General features: G+C 42.8%; 1 protein-coding gene across 2 annotated transcripts in view; it reads left to right on the top strand.

The window, feature by feature from the left end:
* The window catches only part of vwa5b2 (von Willebrand factor A domain containing 5B2), an 84,602-nt gene that overhangs the window by 66,706 nt on the left and 3,486 nt on the right, over nt 1–14,410 (top strand). For both annotated transcript variants that reach the window (XM_062976850.1, XM_062976849.1), the window contains exons 15-21: nt 173–395; nt 1,806–2,147; nt 3,321–3,458; nt 7,269–7,388; nt 10,864–10,932; nt 11,632–11,701; nt 13,786–13,897. In XM_062976850.1, the coding sequence (XP_062832920.1) occupies nt 173–395; nt 1,806–2,147; nt 3,321–3,458; nt 7,269–7,388; nt 10,864–10,932; nt 11,632–11,701; nt 13,786–13,897 (1,074 nt within the window). The remainder of the gene's footprint in view (nt 1–172; nt 396–1,805; nt 2,148–3,320; nt 3,459–7,268; nt 7,389–10,863; nt 10,933–11,631; nt 11,702–13,785; nt 13,898–14,410) is intronic.

Here is a 14,410-nt window from a genome sequence, read left to right as displayed (position 1 = left end):
CCTGCCATAGATGTGGGTGAAACGTAAGGAGAGAATACTTCCAGAACATGGCCATACAGCCCAGAAAACTCACAGCAACCCAAAACAGAAAAGATTCATTTGTTTTCTGCTTTTGAGAGAGCAGGTGTAGACTTTTCCCAGCCTGACCCTCTTCCATTTGCCTTTGCTTCAGGTGTCGGTGGCTGCAAGCTCTGAGGAGCTGGTGCGGAAGAAGGCCCTGGCCCGCGCTGCCCTGTGTGGTCGCAGCTTCTCTTCCCCGCATGGTGAGCTGGACGCCCATCGGCTGCGCCGGGCCTTGGAGAAAGTGTCCAAGAAACGCAACCGCTCCGTGGAAGGAAAGCTAGACGAGATTGGGCCGGAGCTGCAGAAGATGCCCAAGGGCATTGCTGACTCAAGTGAGTGATGGGGAGGAAAGGATAGCATCATGGAAACAAAGAGTTGAAAGGGGACCTTTGTGCCCTCAAAGATCCCAGTCCAACCAGAGCATCCCCAGCAGGCAGCTGTCCAGCTTCCTTTTGATGCCATCCAGAGACATTTATTTTACATTCAAACCGTTTAGACCTGATTCTACTCTGTGGAGCAGCAGAAAACAGGTTTCTTCCCTCCTCTCTGTGACAATACTTGAGGTTTGTTGTATGTTTTCCTGGCTGTATGGCCATGTTCCAAGGTTCCAAGGTCCATGTTCAGAGGTTGTGAGGTACCTGCCATCGATGTGGGCAAAACGTCAGGAGAGAATACTTCTGGAACATGGCCATACAGCCCGGAAAACATACAACAACCCTGTGATCCCGGCCATGAAAGCCTTCGACAGTACTTGCGGTTTTTACCATGTTACCCGCTCAGTCTTCTCTTCACCAGCCTTATAATGCCCACCTCCTTCAATGTCTCCTCATATGCTTTATTCCTCATACCTTGTTGTCCTTGCCTGAACCTGCTCCAAATTATATGTGTCCTTCTTACAATTAGGTGCCAATTAATGCAAGACCCAAGGAATGTTGCAGATGTATTCTTCAGTTCCAGGTGCAACTGGCCATCACTTCCTTCGGAAAGCTTACAGATATTATTGTACTTTAACTGACTGTATGGAATTCTTGAGTTTGTAGTTTCATGAGGACCAAGAGCTTGCTGGCAGAGAACTCTAAATCCCCCTCCCTGCAAACATAGCAGTTAGAGTGGGATAATAGTGTGATACTAGTGTAGTGTGCCAGGGTCCTTCTAGTTTTTATTTATTTATTTATTTATTTATTTATTTATTTATTTATTTATTTATTTATTACAGTATTTATATTCCGCCCTTCTCACCCCAAAGGGGACTCAGGGCGGATCACATTATGTACATATAGGGCAAACATTCAATGCCCATAAACACATCAGAGACAACAGATAGACAGACGAAGAGGCAATTTAACCTTCTCCTGAGGGGATGTTCGATTCTGGCCACAGGGGGGAGCAGCTGCTTCATCATCCACTCTGATGGCACTTCCTCACTTCCTCATTCCAACATTGTAAATTAGTTAAACTTGCCTCCCCACTTTTTATAAGTGGTACCTTATTTCCTACTTGATAGATGCAACTATCTGTCGGGTTGCTAGGTCAGCAACGAGCAGGGGCTATATTTTATTTTTAATTGACGGGTGCTCACCCCGCCACGGGCTGGCCTCGAACTCATGACCTCATGGTCAGAGTGATTTATTGCAGCAGCTGTTTACCAGCCTGCGCCACAGCCCGGCCCCTTTTTAGTTTTTAGGTAGGATGTCTGTCCTTCAGAATCTAACCTTATTCTCCAATGTCTTCATCTCTCCTAGGCAACATGCTGTCACCTGCCAACTTGGACTGGGACATGCTTTTGGAGCCTCCGTATCTTTTCAGCCCATCACCAGCAGCCACCGAACCGGGAGAGTCTGAGGGCAGCTCTTGGCCACCCCTCCGGTGCCAGGTGGTGATCCATGCGCTCAGTGCAGGAAAACCCGTCTCATGGGAAGTGACCGTTGCCTTGGACTCCCTCCTCCTTGCCAAAGACAGCCAAGAGCCTTCCCAGCAGCAAGAGCAGAGCAAAGCCTGGGATAAGCTGCTCCACCGCTTGACTGCTGGCTCGGTCATCCGGGACAATGAGAACGTGGCCCAGAGAGAAGCCGAGCTGGAGCATGGTAAGCCTGCTGTTCTTCCCTGGGTCTCTGTATGGCTTTTGCTGTAGGGCAGTGATGGCCAACCTATGACACGCATGTCAGCACTGACACGCCTAGCCATTTTTGCTGACCTGCTGCCGCATGCAGATTGATTGGAAGACTAATGTCTTTTGTGGCCAAATTTGGTGTGATTTGGTCCAGTGGTTTTGTTGTTTGCTCCATGGGAATTATGCACATTACACACACATACACACACACACACACACACATATATAATCATTCTATTATTATTCTATTATTATTGTAGTATATTGTTATATTATTACTATTATATTATTATTATATTATTCATTATTCATGACTACATTGAAACTGCAATAGCGTGGAAATTGCAAGAGGTACCATAGATTGTTGTACATGGAAATAATTGTAGTAAATAGTTTTTGATTTAGTAAATACAGTTATATATTACAATTATATATTTTTGTTATTTAAACTATATATATTGGGAAATTATGGTTTTTTTCTCGAAGTGACACACCACACAAGTCATACTAGGTTTTTTGGTGAATTTTGACACACCAAGTGCAAAAGGTTGCCCATCATTGCTGTAGGGCAACTTTTAAAAAGTGGATGGTGAAACTTTCAAAGTTGTTTCCCTTCCTGCAAAAAAAAAAAACCTGAAAAATTGGTATGCTGAAAAAAAAAGTTCTTTGGGCACAACCTTTGGGCCTTTTACATACATTTCTTGCCTGTAATTTGACAACTTGAAGAGCTAACTAGAAGTATTCATATGACTGTGATATGATTCTGCCACATGGATGCCGTAGCCTCTGCCATAATGAGGCAATAAGGCTTTGCTCCCACTCCAGATGAGATTTGTACTCTCCAATGAAATCTTCCTGTAGTCCACAAATTACTAGCATTGCAAATCATGAGAAACTGAAAATGGTTTATAACCAGAACTCCTCTGTTTGCTGTGTTTGTGTTGCCTTGGTCAGTTTGCATGTCCCTTTTCTTTGGATGCCTGAACTGTATTTCTAAATCTTCCACCCACTAGAAATTTGTGCAAATTTCTTATGGTGAAAGTAGTGTCCCTACTCCCTTCTCAGTTCTTCCCTAGCACTGCAGCCTCCAGATGTAAACATAATTAAATGTATGCCTTTGGGAGATCATGTCGCTTCCTCTGTCCAGGTTTCTCTCGGAGATTCCGCCTTAAGGCCATGCAGTCCAGCAAGGCTTGCAACACACCCTCCATTTATACCTCCATCGTGCCTGTGGACTCTTCCACCCAGGAGACCTTGCCATCAGCCCTTGAGGTTCGCAGCACAGGTAGGACGCTTGGAGTGGAGGGACACGGCTCCACTTCTTAGGGTTGGAAAATGAGTTTCCTGGAATCACAATATATCCCCTCTTCAGTTAAGCTTCTCTAGTCCAGCGTTCTGTTCCCACCAAAGTGTGCCAGAAGTCTAAGGTGGGAAGTGTATGAAAAGGACATGAATGCAGCTGGCCTCTACCTTTCATGATGTCCAGCAATCTATAGAGGCATAATATGTGTGCTGCTGGAGATAAGAGCAACAGCATCAGGGCCCTTTCACATTATACAGTTATAACACTATGATTCCATTGTAACTGTCAAGGCAATATGTTATTGAATGTGTAGTTTAGACCAATCTACAAGATTTAATAGATGCAGCCAAAGCAGTGCTATAATTATGTAGTGTGTGTGAAAGAGAGCCCTTATCCTTCTCCAATTTGATTTTAAAAGCTGCCTCAGCCACTCTGGAGTTTGGTAGCCATCGTTACTCCATTTGCCATTGAATACCACACTTTTCCCATCTATATATATAAAATGATAAAGTTGTTTGCGCAGTGACTATAACAACAAAACTAAACATCCCAGAAATACGAAATTTGGCAACACAATGCAAAAGGCTTGCCTCCAGGTTACAACAACACAACCACACCACAAAACCACAATCCAGACCCACAAAACTCACAACAACGCATCATGCGATAACAACACAACTAAACGCCCCAGAAATACAAAACTTGGCAACACAATGCAAAAGCCTTGCCTCCCAGTTGTAACAACACAACCACACCACAAAACCACACAGGACCCACAAAACTCACAACAACGCATCATGACTATAACAACACAACTAAACGCCCCAGAAATACGAAACTTGACAACACAACGCAAAAGCCTTGCCTCCCGGTTGTAACAACACAACCACACCACAAAACCACAATCCAGACCCCTAAAACTCACAACAACGCATCGTGACTATAACAACACAACTAAACGCCCCAGAAATATGAAACTTGGCACACAACTAAACACCCCAGAAATATAAAACTTGACAACACAACGCAAAAGCCTTGCCTCCCGGTTGTAACAACACAACCACACCACAAAACCACAATCCGGACCCACAAAACTCACAACAATGCATCGTGACTATAACAACACAACTAAACGCCCCAGAAATACGAAACTTGGCACACAACTAAACGCCCCAGAAATACAAAACTTGGCAAAACAATGCAAAAGCCTTGCCTCCCATTTGTAACAACACAACCACACCACAAAACCACAATCCAGACCCACAAAACTCACAACAATGCATCATGACTATAACAACACAACTAAACGTCCCAGAAATACGAAACTTGGCACACAACTAAACGCCCCAGAAATACAAAACTTGGCAAAACAATGCAAAAGCCTTGCCTCCCATTTGTAACAACACAACCACACTACAAAACCACAATCCGGACCCACAAAACTCACAACAATGCATCATGACTATAACAACACAACTAAACGCCCCAGAAATACAAAACTTGGCAAAACAATGCAAAAGCCTTGCCTCCCAGTTGTAACAACACAACCACACCACAAAACCACACTGGACCCACAAAACTCACAACAACGCATCATGACTATAACAACACAACTAAACGCCCCAGAAATACGAAACTTGGCAACACAACACAAAAGCATTCCCCCCCAATTGTAACAACACAACCACACCACAAAACCACAATCCGGACACACAAAACTCACAACAGTGCATCGTGACTATATCAACACAACTAAACGCCCCAGAAATACAAAACTTGGCACACAACTAAACGCCCCAGAAATACAAAACTTGGCAACACAACACAAAAGCCTTGCCTCTCAGTTGTAACAACACAACCACACCACAAAACCACAATCCGGACCGACAAAACTCACAACAACGCATTGTGACTATAACAAATACAAAATTTGACAACACAACTCATCCACCTCCCCAATCCCTACATTCACATTTGGCCTCCAAAAAAACAATTACAATAATAACAATGACAACAACAACAACAATAAGAATCAACACCATCACAGGCAAGAAACAGCCAGGCACTGAGGCTGAGAGGCCAGTCAGTGCTACACTGGGCCTCCAAAAAACAATACAGTAGCATCTAACTTATCCAGCCTTCATGACCACTACAACAACAATAATAATAAACACCTACACAGGCAAAACAACAAAAAGACTATTGTACCACAATAAAAATATAAACCGCACTCAGCAGAATCAGACATTACAACTAACAACAAACAAAAGACAACAGGGATCTCAAGCAATTATCAATCAACACAAAAATTGAAGAAGGTAACAGACTTCAAATACTACTACTAATGTGAGTATAAAGAAGGTGGAGCTCACAGCATAAATACAACCTAATGTAGACTGACCAACACCACCAGACTAAGCCACAGCAACGCGTGGCCGGGCACAGCTAGTTCACTCTATAAAAAAGTCATTCCTGAAATCCCTCCATTTGTCTTCAATGGATAACACAATTTGGTTATCGACTGTTTTTATAAAGAATGGAGAAAAAGATCTCCCTATCCACTTTCTTCATAACATGTGGAACCACAAACTTCTCTACCCAGTTTCCCTTACTCTCAGTTTCATTCTAATCTTCGCTCACAGTTAGGGTTGCTAGAATGGGCTCAGGATAGATCTCCTGTAATCTCAATCCTTGGAGCCCCGGTGGCGAAGTGCATTAAAGCACTGAGCTGGAGACCGAAAGGTGCCAGGTTCAAACCTCGGGAGTGGCATGAGCGGCAGCTGTTAGCTCCAGCTCCTGCCAATCTAGCAGTTCAAAAACATGCCAATGTGAGTAGATCAATAGGTACCGCTCCAGCGGGAAGGTAACCGTGCTCCATGCAGTCATGCTGGCCACATGACCTTGGAGGTGTCTATGGACGACACCGGCTCTTCGGCTTAGAAATGGAGATGAGCACCAACCCCCAGAGTCAGACATGACTGGACTTAACGTCAGGGGAAAACCTTTACCTAATCTCAATCCTTAATGTATTTTGGAGCAGGACAAGGCAAACTTCAAGCAGGATGGAAGGCCTTGTCCTTCTACGCATCCTAAACTCCAACTTTATGTTGCAGCCAGCCCTCCCAACAGTACTCATTAGTGGAAATAAGGGAGGAGACTCAACAAAGCCTCCAAATGGAGGTTCCTCCATACTCTTTCTCCCAATGAGGCTTTAACTGGGTTGGAAGTGAATGACTGGCTGAAAGTTGGATTTTGGAAAGTAAGGTTGCACAGGAACCTTAGTCCTGTTCAAAGGAGGTTTATGATCCCTTGCCTTGCTCCAAGATATATTAAGGATTCAGGTTACAAAAGCTCTATCCTAGATCCATTTGCCAACCCTATTCGTAGTGGATATGTTGTATTATTTATTGTCTTTTGTTTTTGATTTGCAGCCTTTTGTTTTGATATTATGCATATTGTTTTTGTGTTGTGAGCTGCCCCAAGTCCCTTTGGGGAGAAGGGGCAGGATATAAATAAAGTTATTGTTGTTGTTGTTATTTCCTTGGAATCTCTGACCAAGTGGTTTCCAGTAAAAGCAGAAAATGTAATCAGTGTTTTGTTCTTGGTACAATAGCATATACTTCGAAGCCAAAATATGTTTTTATTGGGAAATAGACTTGCAGGGCCCAATCCAGCTTGAACCCAAAGTTCAACCATCGTTGTTGTTATCAATACTATCATCTTACCCCATTTTTCTTTCTCAAAAGAGATTCTATTTATTTAATCACCTGGAAGGACTGTGCTTTCTTCCAGAGGGCTTATATGGCTACCAGCAAGGGTCCCGGTCAGCCAGCCGGCATCACCGCAGTTGTTCCATCGGTCTGGGAAAGAGGCAAGATTCAGAGGACTTGGATGACATTCCTGCTTCTACAGGTATGTCTCTACTTCATCTCTCCGGTCTGTAAATGGAGTGTTTTTTTTAATTCAAACACATTGTTATGTTCTCACTTCTTGGCAAAGTGAAAGATCCAGGGTTTTAGATTTCTTCAACCAGGGGAGCACTGGAGGTTTGTGGCCCCATCTCTCCATATTTGTTTTATTTAGAAATATACAAGCAAAGCGTAATGGAAATCCACCAGCAGTCCTGCATCAGTTTCCCAGGAAACAATCATTGTAAAATCAAACCAATGTTCTTATTACAGTATATGCTGTCAAGTAAGTTTCAACTGAAGGCAACCCTATGAATCAGAGAACTTCATGAAAACCTATTATTATCATCTCAGGTTTTGCAAACTCAAAGCTGTGGCTCATCAATTGGATCCACCTGTGATGCGGTTTTGCTCTTTTCCAACTTTCTTTCATTTTACCAGTGCCCTTTCTAGTGAATCATGATGTCTCATAATATATCTTGGTCCCAATTTCATCATTTTGGTTTCTAGTGAGAATTCAGGCTGAATTTGCTTTCAGGCCCATTTATTTGTTATTTTGCCATTCAGTGATATCCATAGAGCTGCATCCCATATTGATTGACTCAACTAAAGCCACCATTTCTCTAGTTCATTCTCCATTTGGATTGCAACCTGCCTGATTTTGTTATATGCATATATGTGGGGACACACACATACACTGCAGAAGACGGGCTTCATGTCCATCCCATTCAGAAAGACAAATGAATCTGGTAAAGGAGCAGGAAAGACTTCTTTCACATCCCTGGCTCCCATCAGGTAAACAGAAAATCATATTCACAGTACTTTGCCAATATTTGCTCTTGTGTGTTAAATCAACAAAGCGCCTAAAGGTCTGATATGAATGTGAGGCAAGGTGAGCAACTTCAAATCCATTAGTAGCAGCAAAGTAACTTAACTTTAACTGATTTGACATTTTACTGCCAGTGTATTACTGCCCTTTGTCCCACATGGCCAAGAAATAGAGCACTGATACCCTTCCAGACCATCTTCACTGACAATAGAAGTAACATTTGGAATAAAATGTAGACCTGTGATTCTAACATCATCACGTTTCTTCTCCTGTATTAATTTTTAACATTTTTGCCTCATGAAGAAGCCATTGATGCTTTCAAAAGTTGCATGATGCATTTTGAACATTTAGGTTGGCCAAATAGTTTCACTATTTTGTGGATTTTGTTGTACAGTATTTTGCTGTATTTGGCCAACACAGCTACCAATGAATATATTTCCTGGACTTTTAGAAAATAGGAATAGATATACGTGGATGCTGAAAATGGGAGGCAGATTAAAAAAAAACAAATGTAAATAAACAAAGGAGTGTGGATGTGTTGGGAATGGGAAACGTGCTGTACTTGGCACTGTTCTTGTTGATGTAACAGGAAGGAAGCAAAATGAAAACATCGGTCCTCCAAATATGAATTCTGACCTCTCCAAAATTTTCCTTCAATTCCCATTTTGCAGGGAATTTGACACTGAAAACAATTCAAACTAGAACTCCTGATATTTGCTACGTTCGTATCTCCTTGGTCACTTTGTGTGCCCCTTCTCTTTGGGTGCCTATACTCCTATTTCTAAATGGTCAGTTGACGTATTATGTTATTGCAGAACAGAATTCTTATAGGGATAGTACCATGTTGGTTGTCATTGTTTTATGTTGTTTCTGCACGTTTTGTATTTTGTGCATGTGCACCTTGAGTGCTTTATGAGCCACCCCAAGTACCTCTGGGAGATGGTGGTGGGGTATAAATAAAGATTATTATTATTTTATTATGACACAGCAAACAAGATAGACATGCTGGATTTCGTATCACAAAATCACAAGTCAAACACTTCCCAAGTGTCTAGGACTGTGTGATGTATTTTCGGATGATGCATACAGATCCCTGTAGGGTGGCCTTTTGCAGTTGGCAGATCGTAATTTTGTCAATGTCTATTGTTTCCAAATGCCGGCTGAGATCTTTTGGCATGGCACCCAATGTGCCCATCACCACCAGGACCACCTGCACTGGTTTCTGCCAGAGTCTTTGAAGTTCAATCTTGAGGCCCTGATAGCGGCTGAGTTTTTCCTGTTGTTTTTCGTCAATGCGACTGTCACCTGGGATGGCGACATCAATGATCCAAATCTTTTTCTTTTCCACAACTGTGATGTCTGGTGTGTTGTGTTCCAGAACTTTGTCAGTCTGGATTCGGAAGTCCCACAGTATCTTTGTGTGTTCATTTTCCATTATCTTTGCAGGTTTGCGATCCCACCAGTTCTTTGCTGCTGGGAGGTGGTACTTGAATCATTTGAGCCACATAGTTGTGCCTCTGTTTGTAGTCTGTCTATGCGATTTTCTTACAGCAGCTGAGGATATGATCAATGGTTTCATCAGCTTCCTTGCACAGTCTGCATTTTGGGTCATCAGCTGATTTTTCGATCTTGGCCTGAATTGCCTTTGTTCTGATGGCTTTCTCCTGGGCTGCAAGGATCAGGCCTTCTGTCTCCTTCTTCAGGGTCCCATTTGTGAGCCAGAGCCAGGTCTTCTCGTTGTCATCTTTTCCTTCAATTTTGTCAAGGAACTTTCCATGCAATGTTTTGTTGTGCCAGCTGTCAGCTCTAGTTTGTAGTGTGGTTTTCTTGCATTCCTTAAACCAGTCTCCTCCAATTGGACATGCCTTGATCTATAACTCCCATGAACTCCAATTAGCATTTTGCTAGGAATGATAGCAGTTGTCCTGCGACACATCTCGAGGGTATTTAGTTGCGGAAGGCTGCCATGGAAAAATGTGTGAGATGTAAGCGAAGACATAGAGATCTCATCTAATCTTGCCTTGTGTGTATGTACTTTTATAACTTCACTGCATATCATATGGAAGGGATACTGATTTCCTTCTCTTGCAGGCTTGCCTTTCTGCCTTCGGGAGATGAAATAGAAGAAGTGTCATTATTTCCCCCTCTAGTTAGGAATTTTGCAAGAAGGAGGTTTTGATTGGAAAGAAGTTGAGCATTCACATGTTACCACTTTGTCCTGATCAAATACTGTACCTCCTTATAAAGTTTTTCCAAAATTATTTTTGTCCATAGTTGTACTTTCTGGAGCTAAAATGAGCTCCGTTTCCCAGCAACTGCACATAGCCATCCTGAGTGCTGGGAACTGTCAACATTATAAAAAAGGATTCTCTGAAATGGTTCCTGATGCTTGTTGGAAGACATACACGCCACATACTTCTAAATATATACCAGCCTCCTCCTCAGCCTGCCATGCTTGACTGCTCATTGCATCCTCTTTTAGATTGGTGTGAACATAGTGTGCTCTACTTTCAGCTTCTGGTCTGCCTTGACGCTCCACTAGAGTCCGACTAACCTTGACACACTTTCTTCAGCAGACCACCTGGCACCAATAAATGCATGCGCGACATTGCGCCAATTAGTTTAATACATGCAATTCTTTGCTTTTTAGAAGAGATTCCTCCTTCTCCTATCAGCGTCTCTTCTACTGCCCAAGAAAAGCAAAACTGTCCTCCTGATGGTAAGTCCTACATAAATTGATGCTTGGGAGTTGAAAGACATTATGAGATGATGAGGAACCTACCATTCCCAGCTCTTTAAGCTGCTCCTCATAGGGCTTGTTCTCCAGACAAAAATGATCAAGAGTCAAGAGAACAAGCCCTATGAGGAGTGGCTGAAAGAGCTGGGCATGTTTAGCCTGCAGAAGAAAGGCTGAGAGGAGACATGATGAGGGCCATGGATCAAGATGTGAGAGGAAGTCATAGGGAGGAGGGAGCAAGCTTGTTTTCTGCTCCCCTGGAGACTAGGACACAATGGAACAAAGGCTTCGAACTACAGGAAAGGAGATTCCACCTGAACATTAGGAAGAACTTCCTCACTGTGAGAGCTGTTCAGCAGTGGAACTCTCTGCCATGGAGTGTGGTGGAGGCTCCTTCTTTGGAGGCTTTTAAACAGAGGATGGATGGCCATCTGTCGAGGTGCTTTGAATTCAATTTTCCTTCTTGGCAGGGGGTTGGACTGTAAGGCCCGTGAGGTCTCTTCCAACTCTAGGATTTGATGATTCCATGTGCTGGATGCAACCCAGAAGTCTCTCTGTTCTCTCATCAATGTTTGGAGCTCAATGGGGGTTGAAGGGCTAGGACCCAACTGTGATTTGAAGTATGCATCCCTAGCTGCTGTTTCCCAGGCCCTAACTTGTGTTTCTTGTTTGCCTTTCTAGGTGTTGATTCCAGTCCATCACCTGCCTCTGTAGGCTCTCAGAAGTCAATGGAGAACTTTTTAGGCTCCAGGTAATACTTTAAGAAATATCTCTAAGGCAGGGAGGGGAGATCCTTGAAAGGATGATCATTTTGTTTAACTGAAAGAAGACTAGCCATTAAAATCATGCTAAACCAGATAACATTCTCAGAAGGTCGAGATCCTAGATCAGGTACTGTATGGGATCCATTCCAAGTCCCACCTCTCATTGGATAGCTCAGTATGCTGCTCAGTAGAAGAACAGATCTCTGTTGCTCACAGTGGTTGCTGCTCTGTAAAGCAGGATTGTACAAAACACTGGGATCACAGGAATAGTGCCATGGTTGTAAATACAAAGGTACGATTAATACAATTTAGTGATGGATTTGTAATTCTGGGTTACCAAATCCATTCCAAGTCTCACCTCTCATTGGATAGCTCAGTATGTTGCTCAGTAGAAGAACAGATCTCTGTTGCTCACAGTGGTTGCTATTCTGTAAAGCAGGATTGAACAAAATATTGGGATCATAGGAATAGTGCCATGGTTGTAAATACACAGGTACGATTAATACAATTTAGTGATGGATTTGTAATTCTAGGTTACCAAATCCATTCCAAGTCCCACCTCTGATTGGATAGCTCAGTATGCTGCTCAGTAGAAGAACAGATCTCTGTTGCTCACAGTGGTTGCTGCTCTGTAAAGCAGGATTGTACAAAATACTGGGATCACAGGAATAGTGCCATGATTGTAAATACAAAGGTACGATTAATACAATTTAGTGATGGATTTGTAATTCTAGGTTACAAAATCCATTCCAAGTCCCACCTCTCATTGGATAGCTCAGTATGCTGCTCAGTAGAAGAACAGATCTCTGTTGCTCCAGTGGTTGCTGCTCTGTAAAGCAGGATTGCACAAAATATTGGGATCATAGAAATAGTGCCATGGTCGTAAATGCACAGGTACTATTAATACAATTTAGTGATGGATACATAATTCTAGGTTACACACTTGTAACTGTAACACTGGTTTACAGGCACTCTCTGCCGTCAACAGAGAACTCAAATGCCTTTTGTGACTCCGTTCTAAGAATTCCTTTTTATGCTTTGAATTTTAAGCACCAACAGAGTGTTTAAAAATAAACCTTACCATTCAGATGAGTTTAACAAGAGGTGGACAGGAAAAATAAGACGGCAATGAAGGAGAACCAGGGTAGTAGGACACAATAAAGTACTTTGTTTTTGGAAGGGATCTGAAGGAGCGGGGAGTATCTTGATCAACAGATAATCATAAAAGGGGCAAATCCAACCACTGGTGATTTTGGCAAAAGGAAATAGTGGAACTGACAAGCTTCATATCATCAGAGCTTAGAAAGAGACACATGGTTTACATGAGATTCCTAGTTGTCAAGCAGAAGACCAAAAAGAGATGAATGGATCTATGAAGCTTTGGACTCTGTTACAGGAGGCATTATTGCTCCTCAGAAAGACATGGGCAGAAAGTAGATTGAGATCTTCCTGTACTTGTGCTTAGAAACTGGATCAGAGGTTGATATGCATTTCAGATGCATTCAGGCTGTGAATACAAAGTTCTCCATAAATTTAATGGATTTAGATGACCATCATCCAGTAACATTAATAAAGAATGGTGTCTAGGAAGGGAGCAGAATCTCAATATTACTACTGAAAAATAAAATTAAAAGTCCCCTATCTGGCTGAAGATGTGTTAGATTAGCAGAGATTTGATTTCTAACTGCTCTTTAATGAAAATGTAATGAAATGATACTCATCTACCATAAAATATATATTGATGAAGTGAAGAAAGGCTAGTCCCAATAGTATATCTTCAGGTGCTAATTACGATGGAGCAGGCATGGGCAAACTTTGGCCCTCCAGGTGTTTTGGACTTCAACTCCCACCATTCCTAACAGCCTCAGGTCCCTTCCTTTCCCCCCTCAGCCGCTTAAGCGGCTGAGGGGGAAAAGGAAAGGGCCTGAGGCTGTTAGGAATGGTGGGAGTTGAAGTCCAAAACACCTGGAGGGCCCAAGTTTGCCCATGCCTGCTATAGAGTGATATAGGATGGTGTATATAGAGTTAGTTAATGCCCTGGCACTTTTAATGGTGAAATCCTTACTTGCAGATTCAGCATCAGCCGGCGAAAAGGACCGGGACTGGCTCTGCGCCCACAATGTCTTACTCCTGAAAGTGAGCTTTCGCCTTGCAACAGTGCCATCCATGACTACCTCCCTCTGGTAAAGATCACCTCTTTCCTTCTGTTTCCTATACCTGCTCAACCCAGTGGACATAAAAGTTAATTGTATGGGTCTGTCAAACTGTATGGGTTCTTCTGATCAGTGTGGCTTGAGCATGTGAAACACTGTGATGGGTAGGGAAAAACAGCCCTTTGCAAAATGATTTGGGCTGCTATAATCCCTTGTCAGCATTGACTAGTAATCAATAATTGGGGGAGTTTGCATTTGAAACATCTAGCAAGCATAACTCTGCCTTTCCCTTGTGCCACATGTGTCTATTGCTCAATTTTAGGGGCTGGGTTGCAGTCCACCAGTTCTGCCATGTAAGCACACTCAAGTGAAAGGGAGCTGGAAACAATTAATCCCCATGAGGAGTGGCTTAGGGAGCTAGGGATGGTCACCTTGCAGAAGAAAAGGTTGATAGGGTATCTAGCAGATCGAAAGCAGAAAAGCGAGGAGATAGATAGGTTCCACTTTTAGTAGGGAGGTAATAAAAAGGCACCCTGAGGATGT

The sequence above is a fragment of the Anolis carolinensis genome, chromosome 3, assembly GCF_035594765.1.
Source record: "Anolis carolinensis isolate JA03-04 chromosome 3, rAnoCar3.1.pri, whole genome shotgun sequence".
Classification (NCBI taxonomy): domain Eukaryota; kingdom Metazoa; phylum Chordata; class Lepidosauria; order Squamata; family Dactyloidae; genus Anolis; species Anolis carolinensis.
Note: the sequence above shows the minus strand (reverse complement) of the source record. Positions and strands in the feature narration are given on the sequence as shown.